The sequence below is a fragment of the Corvus brachyrhynchos genome, unplaced genomic scaffold, assembly GCF_000691975.1.
Source record: "Corvus brachyrhynchos isolate BGI_N302 unplaced genomic scaffold, ASM69197v1 scaffold94, whole genome shotgun sequence".
In the NCBI taxonomy this organism is placed as follows: Eukaryota; Metazoa; Chordata; class Aves; order Passeriformes; family Corvidae; genus Corvus; species Corvus brachyrhynchos.
In genome coordinates, this window is record NW_008238330.1 from 5,090,068 (window position 1) to 5,116,196 (window position 26,129).

A 26,129-nucleotide genomic window follows, 5' to 3' on the forward strand; every position below is an offset into this window, starting at 1 on the left:
TCACCCCACAGATGGGGGAGTGAGTGAGTGGCTGTGTGGGGCTTGGCTGCCCAGTCATCAGTTTCTCTCTTCAGCATCAATCTCACCTGCTGTCAGACAGAAGAATTTTAAAAGGCACCTAGGCTTAAGGTAAGCAGAGGGCTTTAGCTGTCATCATTCCCAGCTCTAACAAGCCTTCAACCTACCCTGAAGTTTTTCTGGCTGTTGTGAGAAACTCCTGGTTAGTTCTACCTGCTCAAGCGGCTCCTTGGGCCACTGCAACACTACAGTCAAAGACTATTTCCTGTCTGCCACGGAAAAAAACACATCTCTCAAAAGTTAAATTCCAATACTTGCAGCTCCAACAACTCAGTTTCTTTTTTCCAAGAAGCCAATAAAATAACAAATGACAAGTTCTTCTGCATATTTAATGTACAGGTACCGAACACTTTAAGAGCCTACACGAGCTAAGTGTGAGACTCTTACCAAAGCATCTGCTACTGCCTCTTCCACGTCAGAACCTGTGTTCAGAACTCGCATAGCACTGACTGATGATGACAATCTACTTGACTGACTAATTCCAAAGCCAGTACCTGTTACAACAACAAAAAGAAATACAAAGAATTCAATCAGAATAGAAAGCTAGGATGTAAATATCACACTCACTTATAAAAACCCAAGCAGAAGAAAAGCATTTGCTTAACATTTTTAATAAATTATGTAGTGGATAAAAAAAACATTTTCATTCTGAAGTCTTTAGTGGTACAGACAGAATTAAGAATTCAAGTAAAAAACCAGTCACCTACAAGCATTCTGTTTCAATATCACATGGAAAAAACCAATGGTTTTATTTGAAAGAAGTTTTGTTGTTTTTTTTTTTAATTAATGTCTTCTTCATTTTGGGTTTTTGTTTTCATTTAGAAAGAAAGCAAATACAATAGGAAGGCTATTGAGACTGTTGATTAGAAAACTACATGCATAAAGAATTCTCTACAAATACTAAAAAAAAGGAAAACTAAAAAAACTTCTTCTGCAAGTAAAAAAATGTTGTTAAGGAAAAAAAGGATTAACATTAGAGGATGAGGGTGGAGACAAAATCTAGCAACATAAACACATCTATCTGGATTATTAAAACCACAAAACTCAAATTAATATAAATAATACTTTCTAAAACTGAACTATGAGAATAACCAAGTGGGTGGGGAAAAAAAAATCCAGGATGACTGCACAGATGACAGCAAAGGGTACTCATCCTTCACCTGTGGCCCCATAAGCATCAGGAGCGTAGAGGGCACCAGTGGATCTGGAGTGATGTCTGGAAGCTGCAATAACAGGATTAAATAAACCCTATCTATGACCACGGAATCGAAGTGCTGCAGTAGCTGCTCAGATGAACGAGAGTATTTATCAAAAAGATTCAGCTTAAGCACAAGAAACTGAGCATTAAACAGAAGCAAAAATCTTCAGGGAAGTTCTTTGATTATACAGAATATGATTATACATTTATGTACACTGGACATTTCATGCATAATTTTTTTTTTTAATTTAAAAGATTAAGAGCAGGGTAAAAGCAAGTAAATTTAAGTTCAAAGAAGAAAAGGTGCATAGACACACATGCACACAGTCACACACAAACAGAATAACCATAAATACCTAAAGAGTTATCAGTGCACTGACACTGGTCTTGCATTGTAGACTTAACTAAATTCTGTGTGCTCAAGTCAGAGCCAGAGCTTACATATCAAACATCATCTGCACAAAGTGCCTCCTGCACGAACCCACTGTGTTGGCAGCTGACAATTTGTACACATCTGAATTCTTGCCTATGTTGCAGACAACTCAACCTCAGTTAAAACTTACCACTATGTAAATGAAAGTTAGAATTATCCAGTTATAATTACAAGTTTAATATAAGTCAATGCAAGTAATAATTCACATACTTATTCTTTTATTTAAATAAATAAAATGTGAAACTGAAACACATGTTAGTTACTACAACTCATTATGGCTCTTTAAAGTTATGGAAAGCAGACATCAAAGACCCTTAAGGATTTCTGAATAAAACTGAGTGGCCTCTCTTTATAGCACTTGCATAAAACTGGTTTTCTAGTGATTCAGAAGAAGTTGACTCACCATTGCTTGTATTTTCTTTCTTAAAACAAGCAATTTTTAAATTAAATGTGTTTTTAAACAATTCAACTTCTTTCTTCAGTTCACTTAAGTCAGAATGCTATCACATATAACTGAAAATTTTAACTTGAATCCAAATGTCCACCCACAGTGGCATAAACCCCAGATATGATCTTATGATTTAATAAATAACTGTAAATGCAAACACTTTACACCTTTTGGATACATAAAGTAGCATAAACAGAAACCAGGAATCAAATTAATCGTCCTTTTCTCTGATTAACAAAAACCATTTAAGAGTCTGATTCGAATCATGTAATGATGACATGGACCAAGTGACATTTTGGGAAGCATCTTTTAACCTGAGTGCACTCCACAATGATCCTAAGTCCTGTAAAGATCCCAGAAACAACACTGTGTCTTTCCACATTAAGTTCTTTACTCCCTTCATAAGGTACGGTGATGTACTTTATTTCTAACTAAATAAAGTTATGACGAAGTTTGGCTAGGGCATTTTAGTTTGGAACTAATGCTTTGTGGAGTACTTGGTTCTTTAGAAAGTGTGTCTCAGCATGGAAAAGGAGACAGTACCAAGGATGTCACACCATAGACATCACAGCTGACAGCTCTTTAAGTACAAGCATTAATGGGATAAAGCTTTCTGTTACTTTCCATCAACGAGCCCTGAAAATTAAAGATACAACCGAAAATTAAAAACTCAAACTTTAGGCAAGAAAGTTGAAATGACTCCTGCCCCTATATACATTGGAAATTTTGAAATATGCTGGACAAGCTTTTAAGACAGTGAAAAAGAGCACTATATACTGGGTGAAACATACCTCATTCCAAAACATATTTTCAAGAATATTCTTTGTACCCCTCAAATTGCAGAAATTGTCAAGTATTTACTTTTGCATTTTCATTTTTTTAAAGGATGAATCAAAATAAGACTTTAAATGGACTCACAATAAGATAATTTCTTAGCTAAAATAGGGACATTATGTTAGTCTGATAGTTAATTAATATTAACTATATTTAACAAAAATAGACACTTCTATATAAATTAACAATCACTTGCTTCTTAGTGGCTCTTATCTCCCAGTTTATAACATTATACTGAGATGTGAGATTACATAAACACTTCCTATCAGCGTATACAGTGAAGCAATTATGTAGCATTTAGGTCATTTTATACCCTAAAGGGGGATAAAATCCATTTTATTTTGTGTTCATAAGCAAAAATTTCTGTGCTGAGAATGAGAGGCAACACAAGTTACATTCCCCTCTTCCATCCCCATGTCAAACTGTCTCTAGCTACAGAGAGCTGAATTTGCCTTATTTCATCTTTCACTTGTACCAACAAAACAATGAATGACATTTTAAATCATTCAAATAGTCATACTAAAAGGAATCTCCATTTATTCCAGGTATAATTGCCTTATTTTTTTTTAAACAATGCTGGATGTTACTTTGCATTGTCTGTGCTATCAGACGATTCTACCTATTTCACTAGTATAGGTAGTTGTTTTGATACCTGAATTATAAAACTGAAGTACATCAACAAAAATAAAACCTCCAGTGGCATCTATCTCAGCAACACATCTCGTGGTTCTGCCTTAACACAGACTTCTTAAGATAGCAAGCATTTGACCAATTACAAAGTGTAAATCTGATCTTGCATGCATGCAGTTCAAATCAAGCTGCAAGGCAGCAAAACAAGCACAAAGAGTTCTGCAAAACACCCTGTTTTTTAAAAGAACAGAAGGTACGTGTGTACTTCAACACAATCTTCCAGCTGTGTTTTAGAAAAAAAGATACAGGTTTCCTAATGTATCCTGCATAACATCTACTTTTAGTATCATTTCCCAATTAAACAGCATCTGGGCAAACTAGCCTTAGTCATTGAAACAGCTTTCATTCAATGAATCTGTACTCTCCCAATTAAACCATGGCTGGTGGGAAGCCCTAACAGACCACAACATATGTCCAGTGCTAATTAGGAGTACAGCTGGGTGCCTCAATTTGAGATAGAAACCAGGGATTTACTATTTTCAGACTAGCTTTAACAGCTACTATTATAAAGTCCTTAACTGTAAGCTACACTGAACAAACCAAATAAGGAGGATATATACTGCAGACTACTTCAGACAAAGGTAACACTAGAAAGAGATCTGTTTCAGATACAATTGCACAGAGTTTGGCATTACCAAACAATCAGAAAAAACCCCCAATCCACAAACCCAACACGTAAAAGCACTTCAAGCAAAATTTACTATCAACTTGTAGTAACCTTGACATGGATAAATGGAGATGAGAACCTTCCCTAATCCTTAACCAACAACATGTTAAAGTTATTACAAACTAATATTCTTATGTCTCATTGACATCTCAGAAACAGATCATCAATCTGTTTTTTGTCTTGCCAAATCTCACAATTTGTATCAGACCAATAAGCTGCTGGCCATATAGCAATGGGGACATAATTAGGTGTGTTTTCTTCTTACACACTAAAATGATTCATTGACTAGGTAGAAAATTTCAAGTAACAGCTGACACTGCACTCAAGTACCCAAGCAATGAGTGCTGCAACGGAAAGAGAAACACGTAATTTCGAAAAAATATCCAAAACCAGGAGTGCCTTTTCAAAATGGCACCTAGATACTGTGCAGCACACACCTTCCGAGACTTCCTTCAGACTAACACTAGCAAAGTGTGTATTTTTCCTGTGTGCAACCCATTCACACGTTGGTCAATTCTCCATCGGGGTAAGTGGGGAGAGAGCCAAAGGAAGGGAGAGCACGGTGGCCAGCTAGAAGCTAAATGAAGGAGGCATGGATTCGTTAGGCGCACATAAGGAAGGGCAGGGACAGCCATGCACGACAAGGGGCTCCGAGTACTTACCAAGGGGCGGGAAAGAGCGGACAGGGCTCGTGTCCCTGCTACTTTCACGGCTGGCCTCCCGACTGCAGCCCTGACTCACACTAGGCCGAGGAATGCGGCTGCCTCGCGCTAGTATGATTCAGGGTGCAGACAAACAGCAGCACAGAAGGGAGAAGACATAAAAAAGTTGCAGTTTTAATGCAATTCTCTTTCGCAGTAAGATCAAAGACGCATTCTAAGAAAAGATATTGATGATTATGTCATAACCTTTACTACAGACTTTCTTGATTGTGCTGGATTACTCTAAGTGTAGCCAGCTGAATGAAATTATTTCTTTGTACAGCTTAAAATGGAAATTTACTAACTCTTCACGGAATGGTTGAAAGACCTTTTGGAAAGGATGGAGAAAAACAAGCAACACTGAGTAATGATTCAGAATTTGTGCTCAAGATCAAATTAATCAATAGTAGTGCCAATGAAAAACCCACCAGCTTTCTAAAGAAGGAAAATAAAAAAATTATGCAGCTACGAAGAAAATCAAAAATATTAACAAGGAACAGCATCAATACCATTAAAATCAACAGATTTTTTCAATAACATTGTTTGCAGTAAAGTGTAATCAGATTATACTGTGAGGTTGAAGACATGTAACTTTCATTTTAGAATCACAGCATTATACACATGCGCACACATACACAGAAGACATGAAGTAATGAAGAACATATTTTCAAAATGGTATCACACTTTCATTCAATGGATATGGGTATTTTGGGTGTGAAGTGAAAAAAGAGAAGGAAGACAGGGAGGCGAGGAAAAGAACAACTACTACATTCTGACAAGAAAAACTTCCAAGTTTCAGCTTCAATGTAAAAAAACTGTCTATCAAAGACTAGAGAAAACAGCCACATTTTAAATTATCAGGATGTATTCTGTTTTTTTCATCCACCTATAACTAAATACCAGCTGTAGATATCTTGCACTTAAAGTAAGAAGGGCTATAAAGAAATCAAGAGTTATTTGGTGATTCTTACCTACTGACAGCCTAGAAGGACTAGCTTCTCTACTGCATCCCTGACTTCGTGGGATTTTGCTCCGCTTTTGTGCAGCTGCAGGATTCACCAACACTCTCTGAACTCCTGTGTTCATAGTGGAAAGTGTGGTTGTTGTCAAAACTCTTCCAGGAGACCCAGATCTACTACCAGCTGAAGGCAGAATGAATAAATATTAGTAACAACACAGTCAATAAACAATCATGGTTAAAAAGAAAATAATACCTGAAAGTTAGTAGGAGGGTGGTGGTAGATTGAAATGATCAGGAAAAACTTACACGGTAAAATCATGAAATAGAATGCCTTGGTCCGAGTTCTTACAGTACTACATACAAGGTAGTTAAAATTATCAATGCAAGGAAGCACTTGATGCTATATAAGCTCAAGAAACCGCAGTTATTATTTCTGGACTTTGTCAAGAGTTCCATGGTCCCTAACATGAACACTGCTGTGTCTGTTTTTTTTGAGCTACCTGGTCTCACTAATCACATTTTCTATTAATGAAGAAAAACAAACAAACCAACCTCTTAGAAAGCTAAAGGGAGCAACTTTAAACTAAGATTTCATAATTACCCAGCTCTTCCAATGTAATCAATGCTATAATTGAATAATGTGGTTTTCCTAACACTTAAACTCTTCTCCCTTGCTTTTAAAAGCATGGGGTCTTCAAGCACTGTTCTGACACTAAATAAAATGTGACTGAAGATAATTACAATATCCATGTACATTTCTGTGGAGGTTACCCCACAAATTACACAAAATCTTCAGTTAGTTTTAAAGAAGCTAAAAAATTGATTAAGACATATTTAAGTGTCTTATGTTTCTGCTAATTAAAACTGTGTATTACTAAGTACTACAGAAGTTCAAGGTACTGTATCACTACCAGAAACTGTGGTCACTTATCTTTAATTTTGATATTTCAGTTACAGAACATTTAAGTTCTAAGTCCTAACAAGGAATTCATTATTCCCTAGATGTAACTGATTTATATCACCAGCTGATATTAATATATTGTTTCCAGCTGTAGAATTCAAGAAATTTGACCAAATAAAAAGCAAAACAGAATTTCAACCGAAGATTAATTACACACATTTGAACACTTCATTAATCTTTAAAATACAATCAGGTAACTGTATGACCACAGTGATGCTATCAGATTTACAGACAACATGCAACTTTCCAAGTGAATTTCATGGGTTACTTCTTATGAGGCACATTGAAAAAAAGATACAAGTTGACTAAAGCTTGACTATATGTGAAAAGAAACAAAATCCCAAACAAAATAAAATATATGCTGGGTGGAAGAGAGAAATCTAAAACAATGTACCATGCATATACTTTGAGATTCATTGTTTGAATTCAAACTTGAAATGATTATTTACCAAAATCCCTTTTCCAAACTATGGACCTATTCAGCAGAAATGATAAATAAAGTATTACACAGCCTGGAAAAAAACAAGCACAACTTCTATAGCAACAAAAGAATAAAAAATCCTATAAAGCTGCTGTGGTCTGCAAAAATTAAGGGTTTGGCAGTTTCTTCATATCAGGGTATTTCAACTGAGACCTGATATTACTATGCTTTCTTCCTGTTTTGTATCTCTTCAAAATAATAAAAATACTGTAAAAGGTTTCACTGTGCTGGAGACTTGTAGATTTTCTTCAATAGGTCAGAAACATGAAAAAACTTACTCTTCTCAGAATATTCAGAAGAAATGCAACCTCTCGTTCTAATATTTTATTTACTCTTTCTATAGTCTGACCTGCAAAGTGTTCCACTGCACTGTAAATTAACTGAATGTAGCTAAATATCCTGAAAATACTATGCTAATAACAGCACTGACATACTCTGGTCAGCAGATCTAAGTGAACTGAATGATCAAAGAAAGATGACGAAGTCACTATTGCAAAATGATAAACACTTCCCATCTCTCCTGCTTTCTACATAAGGATTACACCCAAGTTATGTGCAGCATATGAAAAAAGCCAGCCAGAATTTCTGCTGAATAGGGTCCTTAAATGAGGTATGTCAAACAGGTGATCAAACAATGATATGTACACGAATTCTGTAGACTCTTACCACCAATGGGGTTAGCAGACTGTGATCCTGAACAAGTGTAAAGGCAGGATTAGGGTAGGGATTTATAATCCATGAAGAGGGAGGGAGCAGAGCAGATTAAAAAATGAATGGCAAATGGAAATAAGAAAGCTTTAGTCATTTCACACAGGAAAAAAAGGCACAAGGGGGTTATGCTAAAGCAGTGCTATTAAATAGCTTCCACAATTGAAGAATTAAACTCAGATGCTATGTACAAAGCAGATGAAGCAAAGCTGCACAAGCAAATTACAATTCTTCAGCTTTCTAATCAACAACTCAATGCTGAAGAATTAAATTTCCATTAAGCATGAAACTGTAGCCTGCATATTACTTGAAAAGAATATTACATCGCCAAAAAGGCTCAAGAAGTTCAACAGCTGAACAAAAATTACACACAAGATCAAAACTTTTTTTTTTTTGAGACACAACAGTAAAGGAACTGAGCTGCAGGTGCGGTGGATGACCAAAACAAAAAAACCAAATTCACAATGGCACAACTGAAAAGACTTGCATAGAATTTAATGTTTTCCTCTTTAAAAGTAATCTTGAGTAAAAGTAAGAATTTGTTTCCATTCAGAAATTCTCTGAATGATGACTGTAATGCAATTTTAGCAGACCCTGTTGAATTACCCAACAACCAAACTGGAAAGAAGAGGAAAAAAATGTAACCATTTTTTTCCATAGGTAAGAATAAAATAATGAGGCATTTACTTTATGTTAATTTAAAAATAGAAGAGGAAGAGTAAAGGGCTTTCAAAACCCTAAAAAAATATTTTTTCAAATTTCAAATTTGCAAGTCTTTCACAATTTTTGAACAAAAGATAGCTGTAACCCAAAAATTAACAAAAGCATCTGTGCTACAGTGGTTTTTAAAAAATACAAACTTAAATCTAATATGAAGCTATTCTCTCATTATATAAGCTGGGGAAGTAAAACAATCCCCTGTATGGAAACATCAAGCATCACGCTTCACACAATGCTGTGAAAATTTTCAGTCACATAAAGAAGCATCACCCAAATAGCTGGCATACAGTGCCTGAGAATTCTCCTTCGCCTGTCCATTTGTATTTGCCCTGTTTATCTTCCTTAAAACATCTCAGAATTCTTGTTCTCCCCCACTGACAGGTTATAATGAGCTATTTGAAGCAATCGGTTCTGAACAGAAGTAGTAATAAAAGGCTGTAAAGATGCATTCACGCATTTAATTTTCACACATCATCACATGTAGTCAGATCTAGTTATCACACTATCAATTTATCTCTTCAGACATTAATACTGTGCCAAAACGAAAGAAACCCTGTCATTATTAGTAGAAAAACTGAAAAGGCTTAATTTTGCTTCTCTGGATATACAGTTATTTAATGTCATATGACAATGACCATCACTAAAGTCTTATATTGCTACCTAAATTTACCCCCTCCCACAGACATTTATCAAACACCTTCACTTCTTAAGAATTTACCAAATCTATTTGGAGTACGAAGGTATTTTAAAAAAGCTTAATTCCAAACTTTCCTAATACTAATGAAACAATTGTTACAGACACTGCTTATAGTTTCTCATAGAGGGGGGAAAAGGGATCTGATGGAACTTCAGCTTCCCTCCCTCTTAAATTATTCACATATTTTTTGCTTATGATACAGTGTAGCCATCTGTAAAACAATTTTTGCACAACTTTTGTCCCAGTCAATGACTAGACTCATTTTCAGGCTTTCATTTCACAAACACTTCTGGGATTAGAGCACTGTCAAAGCTCTCAAGGGAACTACTTCTACAGAATTTTAGTATGCTACATTTTATCTGTTCACATCATTTGAAAGCTTTATTTCAGAAAACCTGCAAACACTGGATCAGGTTTGATCCAACTGTACTTCTCGGGAAACAAAATTATGCAAAACTGAACGGCAAGCGGTCTAACAGGAAAAAAAGCAACTTCCACCTGTTTGTTTAACTTCTAAAAAAATTCTATTTTTTATAGATGCAATCATTGCTATGAAGACAAATGCTTCTGCCATTAAACACATTATTAAGGGGTTTTATTAAAGAAAGTGGATATGGTTAGTAATAGGGAAATAATTGTATTGAAAATTTCAAATCTGTTAAAATTTATTGGGTTTAGAACATTAGGCCTGACAAATTATACAAATGGGAAGTTTATTTTAATTTTATTGTGAATTTGGCTTCCTTTCATTAACTTAGTTGCATTTCACTTAATTAGACAAAGATAAGAATCTGAAAATGCTACAGAGCTTAGTCAGAAAATGTCTATTGGAGACATCAGATGCGTGGACAAATTGCTGTAGGTCAGCCAGTGCCAAACAATGTGAGGTAATCAGGTCTTTTTAATTAACGACTGAGTGCTTGGCTAGATCGAAAATGTCACATCTGCTTTGGTTACTAAACACACACAGAAAATTACTGTGGATTAGCTGACTCACATTAAATTGCCTGTTTTAACCCTTTGACTCAACACAAGCTAAGTAACTGATTGTAAAGGGAGGGTTTAGTATTTTTCCTTCAAAGGAGAGTTAAGTAAAGGCAAGAGCTGTAATACAAAAAAAAAAGGAGTTTATATTCAAGAGCTACAGCAGTGCCTAGCTTAAAGTGAAGATGAGTATTTCTGGCTGGAATAAGCCTTTTTCAAAAACGAAAAATTAGCTCTTGCAGGTAACACTGAGGACACCATTCAGCCTACTCGTTCTTGTCTATTACTCGTCAGTGTTTACTGGCCTTTCATGCTGGGGAGGTCAGAAAAGGGGGGAAAAGAATGTTGAGAAGTTATAATTGAAGACAGAATTTAAGGACAGATTTCACTTCCTGCTACATTATCTAATTTAGCTGGCAAACTGAGACCTAACCTAGTATTTTGTCCAGAGAAAAACAACATGAATCAGAAAAGCATGCAAATACCACTGACCCAAAACACTGAAAAAAATACCTTCATTTTGGTCTGGCGATGATGAACCTAAGGCACAGAACAACAACTCAGTATGTAGCCTTTTTTTAAAATTAACTTTGACTGTAGCCATTGGTCAATGAATATATGCTTAAGCATTTGGCCTCTTTATCAGGTATAACTGATAAACAGAAAATACATACGCTGAGATTGTGACACCACTTTGGTTCTACTCCGTCCTCTGGAATCTGTTTTAGAATTTCCAATACCAACAGAAGGGGTTGAGAGCTTTGATCGTATACGACCTAGAGAAGAAAAATGGCATTAAATCAGTTTTTCAGAGTCAGGTAGGAAGCAGAGCATCAGTACCATTTACTAATATTTTCTGCAGATAAAAAAAGCGCAATGTAACTCAATTGGCGAAAATTCGCTTGGGATAATTAGTAGAAATTTGAACACCTTGAGGAATTTAATAGCTGAGGAAGCAAAATACTTCTCCTCTGATGCTCCAGGTTTCAGCAAACGATTTGCACATTACCCCTTCAACACCCTGGACTGGCTAGATACTTCCTCCTTCCACCATGTATGTGTTGATAACACTAAAAAAGGGGAAGTTTATTCAATACAATGCAATGCAAACACTAATGTTGCTGTATCAGGTCTCCTCATGAGTATGTGTGGTTGTAAGTCTACTTTTGCTGTCATAAAACTACAGAATAGGATTCTGAGCTTTCTTCCTAACTTCACTCCTCTTCTCAGAAATCGAAATACTAGCTTTTTATTACTGAAGATTCTACTGTCTTCCTGGCCACAGTCATACAGACTTCTACAGGATTTCCCTTTTAGAGCATTTTGCAAAAACTAAATACACTTAAGTACTTCTCATGACAACATGATATAAAGAAATACTACTCTCCCCAATAGACAGAAAAGCCAAGCAAGAAGACAAATCAAACTAAGCATCTACAAATAAAATAAGAGATTTATTTTTCTCTAGAATGCCAAATGGCAAATGACAAATTCTCTTGGGTTTGGTTAAACCTCTCTGCGTTGTTAGCCATGTTCCTCATAAAATCCAACACATAAAAAGGAAATTACAAAAGAAAGGAAGACCCCAGGTGGATGAATTATAGCTAACGGAAAGACCATTCATAAAAGAAAATAGCAGAGTTGTATACTGCATTTCCTAAGCCAGCCGCTCAAACAAGAGAAAAATGAAATCAAAACCAAACTCATGCTAACCATAGCTCCTCTATGTTGCAAGAACTAACCCCAGAAAGTCTGTACAGGGTGGAGCTAGTTTAACAAGCTCAACACTTTCAAACACGGCATAATTAAAATATTTTCTAGACATGCTGAGTCAATATTTGACCTAAAAGAATTAGGCACACAGACTGTTATTTAGTTCTAGCCTCTTTAGGCTTTCCACAGCAGAATTTGGAGACCAACCAAGTTAATATTATTCATCCAAGTAGAGGGAATAGCCATAGATGAGAGTCTATAAGAAGAGAATCAGGATAAAGGAGGTTATTCACTAAACTATTAGAAAACAACAGACTTAGCAAGAATGGTGAGATTAACTAGTCCAAACTCTACTAGTTATCCCCGTGCAATGGCAATGTTTTCCCACCGAGTGCTGTGAGACTGCAAGGCATGTAACTGCATTCAGAGTTTGGCCCAAAACCTAGGAATACAGAGTGCCACTATTTCAATACTATGTTAAAATATCACCTGGAACCTGTTTCATCAATGTAAAATAAACCAGTTTGTGTCTGTGAGATAAATGAACTGTTAACTCATTTGGAGTCTCTTCATCCATTCACTAATGACAGGTTTAAATGTTAATAACAGATTGAAAATTAGCTTCCAAGTCTCACAGAAATGAGTAATAGTAGCACCTGCTTCCCAGAGTATGAACACATTTGATGAAATATTCTGTGACAAGATTTGCTTTAAAAAAATCAGCACAAAATTATAAAGCCCCTATATATTTATAGTAGAAATGTTAAGCAATGATACTTAAGACTGCAGATGAGTAATTGAGAATTAAAATAAAAGCAAAAGAATTTTAAAAATAGTAAATGACAACCAAGTATTAGATGCATAAGCTGTTAGCCCATAAGCCCGTCTGTTATGAACCTCCATAAAGCCCCAGAAACACCATGTTCTACTTTTAAAGCTTAATTTCTATCAATGAAAATATGAAGCTGAAAATATTAGCTAGTCTAACAAAGTAGTTTCTTACCATCTTCAGAAGCTGTTCCTAAACAGAAAAAATAATAAAATACATGATATTCCAAACAATACTATGTCTTTCAAATTCCTTTTTGAGATTAATCTTGGGAATCTTGACAAATTTTATCAAGTCAAGAGAGCTAAAGTTTTTATGTTGCAACTCCATAATTGAAGTAAAATTATCAAGAAAATATCCATATGACACTGATAGCAATTTAAAAGAACACAAGGCACAGCACTGCCTTCCAAACTTGTTACAAAACAACAAAAAATTCAATAGAAAAAAATTACATCTATGAGATCAGTCAACAAAATTACATATACAGATCAAAACAGACATTAAAAATACCGTAATGCAAGCTCTCCTGAAAATATGAAACACACTATTTTGCATAACCTCAGAGAAAAACACAGTGTTTCCCACACTGGACAGTGCTAATTTGATAGGAACTGCCAGCAAGGAGGATTTCTCTGAATTAAGCCTGTGATTATTCTGAAGATACACATGCACAAGATCAAGTCTTGCTCAGAGACGTGGAAGGAATATGAGCTTGCTGAAATCACATCACACTTGAACAAGTATGCTGAGCTTAACAAGGCTTGATTTTTGACAACGTGAGACAGACAAGCCTTTTTCCCATCAGTACCTTAGGAACTGATGGGAAGCTGCCTAATTGCCAGTCCTTCCTCTAAGCTCCTTTGAGATGAATCTTATTATGGAATAAAATACATACCAGTAATGATAAAAATGTTAAATGTCCCTAAAAAAATATCAAAGGCTACCTCCATTGTTATTTCCACTCTCTACCACTTCTGCCTTACGAGAGAACTACAATAATGAAAACGTCTGTTAGTGTCTTTGGCTAGCCTGAACTTAGCCAGATTTGCTGGGCAAGTTTTCTCATGTTACAGTATCTTCAAGGAACTATTTTTAAAAACTCTCTCTAAAATTAGTTCAGTGTAAATTTCAATGCTTCTTCACAAAAATCAGTTACAGTAATAGGTATGTAGGAGCGTCTCGAAGTTTTCCAATCAAATTTGCCAGTTTGCAAAAAACCAAAACCAAATAAAATACCCAACCCCCGAACCCTGAGCTAGCCCTCCAAACCCAGCTCTGGAAGGCAGATTCTATGCAACACCTAAGCCAGGCTAACACACAGCTGCTCCTAAAAGGGGTGCTTCTGTTTCTCTTTCCTCTCAGCCTTGTGCTACCACCTGGTCTGGATGGTTAAAAAGGCTCACTGGCAGTTCCAAAAGCGAAATAGCAGAATATTAGTCACTTTTATGAAATCAGTTTTATGGAGTTTGTTCACCTACAGTAATTGATAATGTATTATCACAAGGTGCTAGCAAAAGAAGAGATAAAAAACATGTGGACAAAGTTAGTGGTAAAAGGAAAAAAGATAAGTTCCTCCTGGTGGTGGTGAGATCAGAACAGCTATATCATACAACTACAGCTGGAGGCTATCTTTAGATATGATGTGCAAGATGGAATGAACACAGCTTAGTTCATTCTATCTTGCACATCGTATCTGAAGATAGCCTCTAGAACAAAACCCAACCTGTTACTCTGTGCAGCATTTCCCTTGCTGATTTTAAACAGAAATGTGCAACATATCGTAAGTTCTAACTTCTGGTTAGAACAAAAGAAAAAGCCTACATGGTCCTAAGAACCTTTATTTCTGGTGACAATGTCCAAGGCTCAAGATTTAGCACAAACAGCTATAAATAAAGCCTACTACTTGTAGCCTAAGGAAACCTCATATGGAAATAAGCGATACAGATTCTACTATCCTGTACAAACCCTCCTCATTTTATTAAACTAGTCTTGCCATCTTCAGTGCTCAAAACCAGCTCAAATTCTTTCAAGAAGCATCTGTGTCTTGAAATGATTCAGGATGCTGGTTTGGGAATCTACCTTCTTAGTCTTTTAATTTTTACGAGATATACGTGCTTCCAATAAACTACTCATTATTCCAAACTTGCACAGTTAATAAATACATGACACAAAATATTAAGTAAGCAGCAAACTTGTTAAGTGCTCATTAAGTGCTCCCAAGCAATATACTAGAACTAGAATCACCAGGCAGCAGGCTGGGACTCTGTCACTTTATTATATGTGAAGCATTATTTCCACACACCTGGAACAGACAATTGCTATGAGAAGCCTGATGCTCAACTGCTTTTCAGTCCCTCCATGTGTTTGTAACAGAGTGAATTAAGGAAAAGCAAGTGCTAAAACTAAGTTGGAATACTTGGTAAGCTATTTTAACAGGTAGGTCTTCTTCACAAATGATTCTTTAACAGAATTACATTGTGCTACAGAATTTACAGGCACTTAAAAATATGTAGCAAGGCTAGACTTCGATAGAGAAGTTTTCTTTGGTTTTGCTTTTTTTTATACTTAATTATGTGGTCAAGCATCTTCTGCTCTCCCACTGCTGTTCAGCCAAGTTATGTAAAACTATGGAATACACTGGAACTAGACATTTAAAAAGCATGTATTTAACTAGTTAAAAAGCAGCATGTAACAATTACAAAATTGCTCTGTAATTAGTAGAGCTTCTTTTAAAAAAGGGGGGCAATGCCAGATTTCTGATTATGTTTCCCAAAATTGACAAATAAAGCAATCGCACATATAATAAGACATCAAGATTACACAGGAGTTAATGAAAACAGCATAGTAATTTGTTAATGAACAGACAAATATATTAAACATCAATACTTTACATAAAAGACACTTTATTAGATATTTAATAGAATTAGAGGACAGACTAAATAATTTCTTACCATCCATCTTGTCAGAAGTATCCTCTTTGTTGGAAAAGCAGGCAAAGAAACATGGAAAACTTAGTGTGTTAGAATAAAGGTGTTCACAGCAGAGTCATAAAACATTAATTGAGGAAAATGCATTAATATTAAATACAGCAGACATGTTTATCTAATTAATGCATGTATAAGCTACCTTAAACAAAGTTGGTTTTGCTCAGTCCAAGGTACAAAATTACAAAACAGGGTACAAGTACCCTGCACAAGGATATTGATTCTCTTTGTATTTCCCAGATTTGAGACAACCCTTACAGTAAAACATTTACAAATGGTTTCATTCTTGGTGTAAACAGTTACTGAAGCATCGGTACATATGTATATCATTACTGAACAACATAATTATATTTCTTATGAAATTCGCTACTGAACATGAAGACCCCTCTGGGGTAAGGGACAGGAGGGAAAAAATAGCACAATTAAGACAGAGGACAAATGAGAGAAAGTTTCACTCTGGTTTAAAAGCATTAAGTATTTACCAGTTCAGCTGGAAGGTAGTGCATAAATATTCTGACAGTAACAATCAAAATTAAAATATTTAGCATGAGACATATATAATTACAGCTCAAGCTTCCTCAACAAGGACATTAATACTTAAGGATGTCGAAGATAGTCAACATTTAAAGTAACTAGAGAGTATCCTCCTGCTTCTAGAATAGTCTTTTAAAAACCATAAATAAGCAAGAGTTCTTCTATTAATAATGAAAAGGGAAGAGATGGGTGAACACAATTATGGATTACTGTGCTTATAAGCTTCTGGCCTTCTGAGGCTTTAAATTTGATAGCTTTGTAAGCAAAAGGTGGATGTTTCTCTGCAAGCCAGGCTGAAAATAAATTCAAGCTCTAGGAGACAATGTCATTTATTTTGGTACTGACTGCAACACCTAAAGGAAGTGGAAAGCATTATAGAAACACAATAACATTGCCTAGGCCTTTTCATACCATGGTCAGCAGCATTAGCTTGACAGTTCTGTCATTTAACTTTCCATATTTGGGCTACTATAAATAAACCCCTTCAAATGAACAGAGGGAACAACTTTACAAATTAGCCCATTTTCTGAAACATGGCACTTGCTTGGATTCGCACTCCATTCATTTTAAGGTTACCTTTTGAAAACTAAGAGTAAACAATACTTTGAAGCTAATCCACAACAGAAAACAGTCACACTGTCTACAAGGTATGTATCATCCAAATTACCTTACCTCACCTCAGTTAAAAAACTGTTAGGAGATTGAGCCAAGATCAGTCAAGCAGTACCGCTTTTGTGTGATTGGAAACAAACCTTGGTCTCCTTGACTACCACTGCCCCTTCACTGTCTGCACTAAGATTTGACTTCTACTGTACATTGGCAGTATTACATTATTTTGCCATTTCAAATGACCATCATACTGTTGTCCACATGTGACTGCATCTGCTAGCAAGGTAAAGCTTTCCAGCAACTCAAATCCTTCAAAGAAATAGGACCTGGACATTGCTGATTATTCCTCTCCCTCATCCACACTCACCCAATCAACAAATTACCAAGAGAATAAGCTATTTCTGTTATTTTCCTGCATAAACCCACCACTGTTTACTTCAATAGAAACCTCTGTGCCCTTTTCAACCCTTGCTTACAAAATTCTTGGCATGAATCAGGTATTTCTTTAAATGTTCTAAAAGCAAACCAATACTCCAATCAAGAGCTAATTTTCTGTGAAAATCTTAAGACAACATAGTCTCTTCATTTGAGCAGCATAAAGAAGACATTAACAGAGCAGGATCTCTCTCTTTATTTTCCATTTGACTTTTCCTTCTGTCACCATGCTCTGTGGCACTTTTAATTCTCTGAATGTCAGCTTTGTATGAAGTTCAAAATATGTTCTGTTGCACACCAAAACACACCAGGCAATACTCTGATCTTGGAAAATAATCATCCCATATTTTTCAGGCTTTTAGGCATTAAGTTAGGAAGAAATGAGAGTTCTAGAATTCTAGAATGGTTTGGGTTGGAGGGGACCTTAAAGATCACCTAGTTCCAACCCCCCTACTGTGGGCAGGGACACCTTCCCCGGGAGAGGTTTGCTCCAAGCCTGATCCAGCCTAGTCTTGAATACTGCCAGGGATGGGACATCCGCAACTTCCCTGGGGAACCACCAGCGTATCCCCTCCACCAAGCAGCCTCACGTTGGTGTCCACCTGCGACCCAGCAGGTTCTGCTGCCCCCTCTGTGGGCACCAGAGGGAGCCCACATCCGAAACTGCTATTCCAAGTACCAAGTATTCCTTTTTGTGGGATTGCTTACACTCATTAACACTAAAATCAATGTCGTTCACAGCATTTCAAGTGGGCCCCGATGACAAAAAGAATCAACTCATTTTAGATAGCTTTTAACTTACATTTTGACTTTTAAAAGCACAACCAAAACCTTTGCAAACCACAGCCTACATGTATGCTAACCTCTACCCAAACACAATGTAAATCACAAGAACCATGCAGCTTGTCTCTTGTGATCATCTATGGCTGTACTGACATTAGAACATGCCTCTCCTTGGTGATCTAGCTGGCACAGAAGCTGAGAAGAAAAAAAACAGTTTTGTGAACACTGAACCTCTCTTCCCCCATTGCTATCCCTACAGCATGGATAACCTAAAAATCTATAACAAAAACATGTTCATAGTCCTTTACCATTCTCACTCAGCAGATGTTCAAGCACCTACACCACCATCACCATTATCAAATACTTTCCTGCACTGTTATCACTCGTAGCACTTTCTATGTCCAACAGCAAGTATCAATGGATAAAACATACACATAGTTCCATCAATGCCCTCAGAAAGAAATTAATTAACTCAGTGTTGTAAGTTATTGCGTAAAACACTTCTGTATTTCATGAAGAAGCCACCTCTTACTGCCAAGGTATCTCTTTAGCACTGTTGTAAAATACCAGAAGAGCTGAGAAAAATGGAAAATCAAGAGCCCTCGCACTCATTTCTATATTACTTTTACAAACAAAAAAAGGTCATGATCACCACATGATGTTAAGTAAAGGTACCACTGCTTCCAACACTTAATATTAATTCCAGATTAAGACATTTAAAGAGCATAGTATGGACATACTCTTTGCATTGGCATTCTTCTAGCACAAGAAAAATAAAGCATCTAGGAAACTTTGTGACTTACTTCTGAAGACCTGCTTTTTTGCCATACTCCAGTGCTATTAAAAACGACGACTGCTTTTCAAATACAGGAGTATTGTACAGTAACTTTCTGATCAAGAAAATCACAAGGCTATCTCAGAGCAGTGCAAAGGTGCTTCCCTTACCTAGGGAGGCGTAGGACCCCGGGGGCAGGCCGGCTGCTGACAGGCGCCCAGCTCCAGCTGTCTGTCCAGCAGCATGGCGGGCCTTCGCACCTGCGGCAGCGTTCACATCGATGTCACTGCGAGACCTCTGCAGGGTGCCCGGGCTTGGAACGCCCTTGCTGCTGCCTGAAACTACCAGAAGAGGAAAAAAAAAATTTAAAAAGAAATTAGTTGATACTGAATAAAATTAATTATATTTAAAAGGTTAACATCTACTACCACTGCAGCATGCTTGCAGAAAGCACAGAAAACTATGTAAAAAAGCTTAAGTCAAGTTATTATTAAACCAAGTATTACTGAGATTAAAAAGCAAACTAGACCTGGTATTGCAATGAACTGCTTAAAAAGGACAGTTTGTTTTACAGTAGTATTTATCTTCATTCAGCATGAAATTTTAGCATTATTTAATGCAAAGCCCGTGTTCTCACCCTAGTAAAAATGACATGATTCTGAACCTTTGTGTGATTTATTACCTTATTCAATGCTTCACAAATATAAGAAAATTCACATAATTCCTTGAGAAACTGAAGGAAGAAAATGCTCCCACACTTCAGCTAAGGTAAAGCCACAGACAGGTAAGCTGAATGCATACTCTGAAGTGCTTTAGGGTCTAATCTTCAGTATTTTCATATTCACTTCCTATTGTTTACTGCATTTTAGCTATTCACTTCAGTTAATCTTAAGCATTGTTTTAGGTGTTCTAAACTCGACACCCCTTATCAGTTTCAGTATCCAGAAAACAAGCACTCTCAATTACAGTCCATTTGTAAAAAGCAGCTCAATGATTTATTTTCCAAGAGTTACCAAAACATTGTGGGAAAAGACACTAAACTTATTAAATTCTGAAAACTAAACACATAATTAAACTCTTTGAATTACAAATATGTGGTTTGGTTGTTGTTTCTTTCTTTATTTATTTAGAAAGACTAACAGCTACATGGGAACAGATGAAAGAGACAGTGAGTCTTTAATTTCCAATTGCCATAAGCCTAATCATGAACAGACCGAAGAATAATGTTTTGTTTCTTTGAAAGTGACTGTTCCATGACAGAACTCCAGCACAGATGATCAATTAATACGGAACTATTACTGAATTATGTCTTATACTTGAAACAACTGAAACTACATAAAACGTGAAGTGAGTGTGAGGCAATCTTAGCTCCAGGTAGTTTGTAGTGACACATACCATTATTTATCCTGGAAATAGGGTAGGTGCTGAGATAGTAAAATTTTAAGCTGCATTTAGAACTTTTAATTCAAAGACCATGAAGAACAGTAACTGTGCACTGAACCACCTTACCTCTGCCTGCAAGACTTGCTGGACTGGCTGCAGACCATTTAGAAGATAGAGGCCGACTGGAAAGAAGTCAATAAATCCAGTAAGTCTCATGTATCAGATGAAAATGTCAACAATAAAAGAAAAAGAATAATCTTCTGTTCTTCTCTCCTTTTCAACCTTCTCAGCATATTTTAGAGAAATACTTTAAGTAGAGAATGGTGAGAAAACCAGAATTATCTTATCCTTTATATTTTATAAAACTACATCTATATCACAGAGCACTAATCCTTCAGTTACCGACAGGTACACTTCAAGTTCAGGCATTCCAGACTTGGTCACAGAAACATTTAAGGTGGTCAGATCAAGGTTTTAACCACAGGGCCGATCTTATAAATCAGCCATCAAACAAGAACAGTGGGAGCTACCCAAAACGCTTTATTTATGAAAGACATAATGTGAAGTGGTGTCTGCAGTAACAAGAAAAACAGGTGCCCAACTCATAAGCCTCTTCCAGTCCCAGATGTTTCAAGAATTAAGTTACAAATTTAAAAAGGAAGTGTTGATGCTTCCAAGCAGCTAGACTCCATTTCCCCAGCCGGAATGTAGAGGCTCCCATAATCTATAAAAGGAGAAAAATCCCATGCCTTTTCCTCTAGGTTTTGTCTTCATTTCCTTTTCACTGCAAAAACAAGTAGTTACTGAAGCACAAGTGTTCCAGTCTACTCAAGTTTAATTGTGAGCCCATCCTTTGGCCTGGTTTGGAAGGGTAAAATGCAGCCAGAGAGACCAGGGAAAAGAAAAAGACTGGTGGAAGAAAACATAATAGCATATTCATTGGTTGAGTATCTGATGGGGAAAGTTTGTATTTGATGAAATAGTTGAGTATTTAATCAACAGTCAAATTACAAGACGAGTCAGTGTCTCAGCTTTAGTACAAATAATTCCTCTAATTTTGAACCTAAAAGCAGAGAGAAAAGAGATGCCTCATACTGTATATTTACCCCAGTTATTAGCTCAAGTGCTCAACAGTAACATAGAGGTCAGCATCATTACCTAAATCCTCACAGAAGAACATGTGTTTGCAGCTTATTTTGAATAAACCTGCTTTTCTGACATGACTAACTAGTGTTTTGAAGGTATTTTGCCTCGAGTAAGGTGAGGAGGCTGAGAGAGCTCCTGGGTGCATCCTGACCTTACACCCTTTGCCTCGAGTAAGGTGAGGAGGCTGAGAGAGAGCTCCTGGGTGCATCCTGACCTTACACCTTGCTTCAAACAGAAGTCCCAGACAACTGCCACAATCCACTGCAATTGACATTTTATGTAAGCAGTTTCATATAGGTAGGCAGAAGTCACCACATGTCTCTCTCATTCCACCATCTTCTTTAAAACGATTTTGGATTAATGAATTATATGAGATGTAAGTTCAGAAGGTCAAAAATCACAGAGGATCAGACTTTTAGGAAAATCACAGCCGTATTTCCTAATTTAGCCTATACAGGGGGAGTTCAGCATCTATACTAAATGCCAGAAGTAAAATTTTGGGTAATAGAGTAAAAATAACATCCACCTGAATGCAAAGTTAGTAATAAAACAATTAAAATTTCATTCATTTCCAATATCATCATCTCTTCTATGTGCTTCTTATTTTACTCCTCACTTTCTGTACTGTAGCACTTACACATCTTGCAATGTGGGAAGCAACATTTGAAGATTTAAGGATTTTTTAAGATTCTAATTTCCCTGTAATTTAGTTTTTAACAGTTTATTACCAGTAACTCATTAACAGCACTTTTATTTCCAGATGGGGGATACAGATTAATCTGAACAAGAATATTTCATCTTTGAATAAACACTTGTTTGTGGAAAATAAAGTGCTAGCAATTGCTTGCATCACAGAGAATTACTTTTTTAAAATCTTCTTTATAATTACAAGTATCATGGGAACGATAAGGTAAACCTCTGGTATTTAAGGCATTAGCCAAAAAAAAAAAAAAAAAAAAGAAAGAAAAAAAGAAAAAAAAGCAACTTCCAGTATGCTGGAAGCAGTCTTTGCTTTCAAGTCAAAAGTGAGTAGACAAGCTCCCTGGTTTTGGTAATGAAACATCTGAAATATTAAAAGGTTGAAATACTTTGAGGAAGCGTTCTAGCCTTTAAAGACAAAAATCACTGCATACTACTACTACTACTACTTCACATTTTTGCTAAAAAGCCAGTAGATTTCTTTTGCTATTGGTACCTAAGCAAACTTTAATTTATTCAGCTCAAGACTGTCTATGCATGTCAATACACCACTGACTGCAGCACAGACCCACCCTGTAGTAACTGGCATAGCTGCAAAATACTGCTAATACATATTCAGTACAGTGAAGACGGGGGGGAAAAACCCCAAACCAATCTGCAGTCTGAATGAATCTCATTGTTGATGTCCCTTTTTCATGCTTGCCAGTGAAAAGAGATGAAAAAGGAATAACACCAGTATAGCTTTCCTAGAACCTATTCAGCGCGTCAGAATGCGGGACATCAATATGAACTTTGATGATATCTTGGTGTTTAAAGCAGCTGTTAAGGAATGAATATATGAATACAGTGAGCTAAAATCCAGTTAAAGACTGCCCATGCTTTTCACCTTGCTGGGGTGATGCTGTCATATAGCAAACCACCATAGAAGAATTTTTTATTAAAAAAATGGGAAGTCGCAAAATAAAATTGCAGCTTTTCTGAATTCAACAGAAATCTGGATAATTTGCTTTTGAGAAACTGCATTTTTTTCTTGGCTCAGAAACAGTGAAGTGACCCTTACTTGAGGCTCTCCTGTGAGCTAGAGGATGACCTGTCGGACTGAGGGAGAGATGCTATACTGCCAGAATTCTTCAAGTAGGTCTGAAGGCTTCTTTGATAGGGCGGCTCCAGAGAATTGTACAGAGTCTCAGCTTCACTAGGAAAGTGATTTCTAAGGCCCAGATAAGCCCTGCAAAAGAGAATAACCACATGTAAATGCTCTGTATTTTCTTTAAAGGGTGGAGTCAGGAAGTAAAGATTACAGAATGAACCATGGATGGGAGTGAAAGGAACTGAGACTATGTAAAGCATACAATGCTTATCAAATCATAAAATAAATCAGCTACATTGACCGAATTAATCCTTTCAAAGTAACTTAAATCCATCCTCTGAGTATCTCACATTCATTTACCAGTTCTGTGAAGAAACAAAAGGAATTATTTTCTGGCCTTCTCAGTAGTCAAAGTGCTGCAATTGTTTAAAGACTTAATTAATGGGGGGAGAGTGATTATGCAGCGATATCAACCTTTCTAACTTGTCTTTCAGTAGAATCATCACATGCTGCAGAACTGTATTGACTGACTCAGCTTTGAGGATGTCTTTTGGAAAAGAAACTAGGTAGTAATTCAGGACAGAAACATCAGTTTTCAACCAAACAAGCATCCTCCTCTTCAGCCACGGATAGCAGATCACCTTGGATTAGAGCCTTCTATCACTCATTTAGCACATGCAATTTTTCAGAGCAAAATTAATCAAAACTCACTTTCTTGCCTCCACTCTTGCTTCTGCATCAGCATCGTGAATGCCCTTCTTGATTGTTTCAACCAAGACAGCTGCATGCCTAGAAGAAAGATATTCTTCATGCTATTTTGCTACTCCAAACTCTAAGCAGTAGCTTTGCACTTTAATTAACATTTCACCAAGTAAAAAACAGCTGCAATACTAGTTCTTTCCAAGATATGCAGTAAACAAACACTTAAGCACACCAACGACATAACTGTACCTTCTGTAAAGGTTTAGGTCAGCTTAGTCCTTCAATCTAAAAGGATTTTAATCTACTTTTCCGACATATGTCCACCTATCACACTTATAAAGTTATTTAAAAATACCTTTTTTAAGACATCTGCCTTCCGGAAGTGGAAAAACTATTTCCACTGTTATATTAATAGTAAGAAAAGGGGAAAAATTAAGACCATAAGTTTTCTTTCAGCTCTGAAAGCTTTTGGCATGTGAGTTCTAAACCTGAATACACACTCAAAGAACAGCAAAGTACCCATCAGAACACAAACTTGTGAAGATAAACAAATTTTAATTCAAGGTAAGTTTTGGGCAGGAGGTTTGTTAATTGGGGTTTTTTTGGGGGGGTTTTGTGGGGTTTTTTTAGACACTGGCATAAATGATTTCCCCATTGCTCCCTTTCTCAGGGGCACCTTGGAGGATAGAAATGTGGCTGGGGGGCTGGGGGAAATGTGGCTGTGGAGCTGGATGAATTCTTCAGAGCCTTCTCTGGATGCCCTTTAGTCTCTTTGCTCTTACTCTGTGTTTACACTGACCATCCTGTAGAACTGATGCACGTACTATTTCCCCATCTATCTGGAGAAGCTACAGCGTGTCCTTACTCATTACCACAAAAAAGTCCTCCAGCCTAAGCCCACTTGCCTTCTTTTACAGCAAACACACAAACTTCCTCCTTCCAGGCGAAAAGACAGATGCTTACCTGTGTATGCATTGCTCACACGCAGAATAGGAGAGGCAGAGGGTAAGGAGAGGAGGCAACAGGAAGCCAAGGCTGGAACATGCAGCTCTCCTTCCCCTGGCACCTGAATGAGCCACATGACCGGCTGTGCTAGAAAGGCTGTCTATGCCAGAAAGGCTGGCCAACACTGAACAACATAATCCAATTAAAGGATTCAATAACAGTATTTCTGTCTTAAATTACATTAGCAGTTTATTTTAGGGGAAAAAGTACACTGGCCCATACCTTTCCAGTGAATGTGTTTGCCACTCTTGTAATAACAGGTCTAAAAATTCAAAGGAGCGCCTAAAAACACAGAAAAAGTTATAATTAAATACTCATTTCTCTAATACGTGTGTGGAATAAACACTAACTTTCTTCTTTCCCCCTGAGGGAAATAAATGAAATAAAAGCTCATTTATCAGTCAAATAAGGGCACTGGTCACCTTACTGGAAAGTCAAAATACTCTGTATATTAAGCAAACATGCAGGCTAACTGAACTTAAAACTTCAAAATAGTAGATGTAGTTCAATTAATGATGTGCTGCTCAAGTCATGTTACTACACATACCCTATGTTAACTGTATTAGTCCTAAAATAACAGACATAAATTAATAAAGTTGAAAAAATTGGAGTAAAAAATATTAATTAAAAAAAAAAAAACTTAAGACACGATATAATATTTCTATGGCAGTGTACTTCTGTCCCAAACACTATTCCCATCCTTCCATCTGCCATTACTGCGTGTAGCATAAAGGAAAACATGAGACCATTAGTACAGGGCTCTGCATATAGAAAGCACTGCAAAAGATTTGCTGGCACTGTATTAATGAAGTTATGTAACTGTATTCATTATTAATTTGGGAATCCTGACAATTTAGCAAAGTGCCAGTAGCAGAAGG

The 26,129-nt window shown here is 36.6% G+C and overlaps 1 protein-coding gene across 1 annotated transcript in view; it reads right to left on the reverse strand.

Annotated features, from left to right (window-relative positions):
* The window catches only part of CLASP2 (cytoplasmic linker associated protein 2), a 146,126-nt gene that overhangs the window by 35,128 nt on the left and 84,869 nt on the right, over window positions 1-26,129 (reverse strand). The window contains 12 exon segments of the mRNA XM_017734661.1: window positions 466-572; window positions 6,021-6,191; window positions 8,119-8,145; window positions 11,075-11,101; window positions 11,236-11,337; window positions 13,278-13,295; window positions 16,058-16,081; window positions 19,397-19,567; window positions 20,736-20,791; window positions 23,515-23,682; window positions 24,256-24,333; window positions 25,474-25,533. Of these exon segments, the coding sequence (XP_017590150.1) occupies window positions 466-572; window positions 6,021-6,191; window positions 8,119-8,145; window positions 11,075-11,101; window positions 11,236-11,337; window positions 13,278-13,295; window positions 16,058-16,081; window positions 19,397-19,567; window positions 20,736-20,791; window positions 23,515-23,682; window positions 24,256-24,333; window positions 25,474-25,533 (1,009 nt within the window).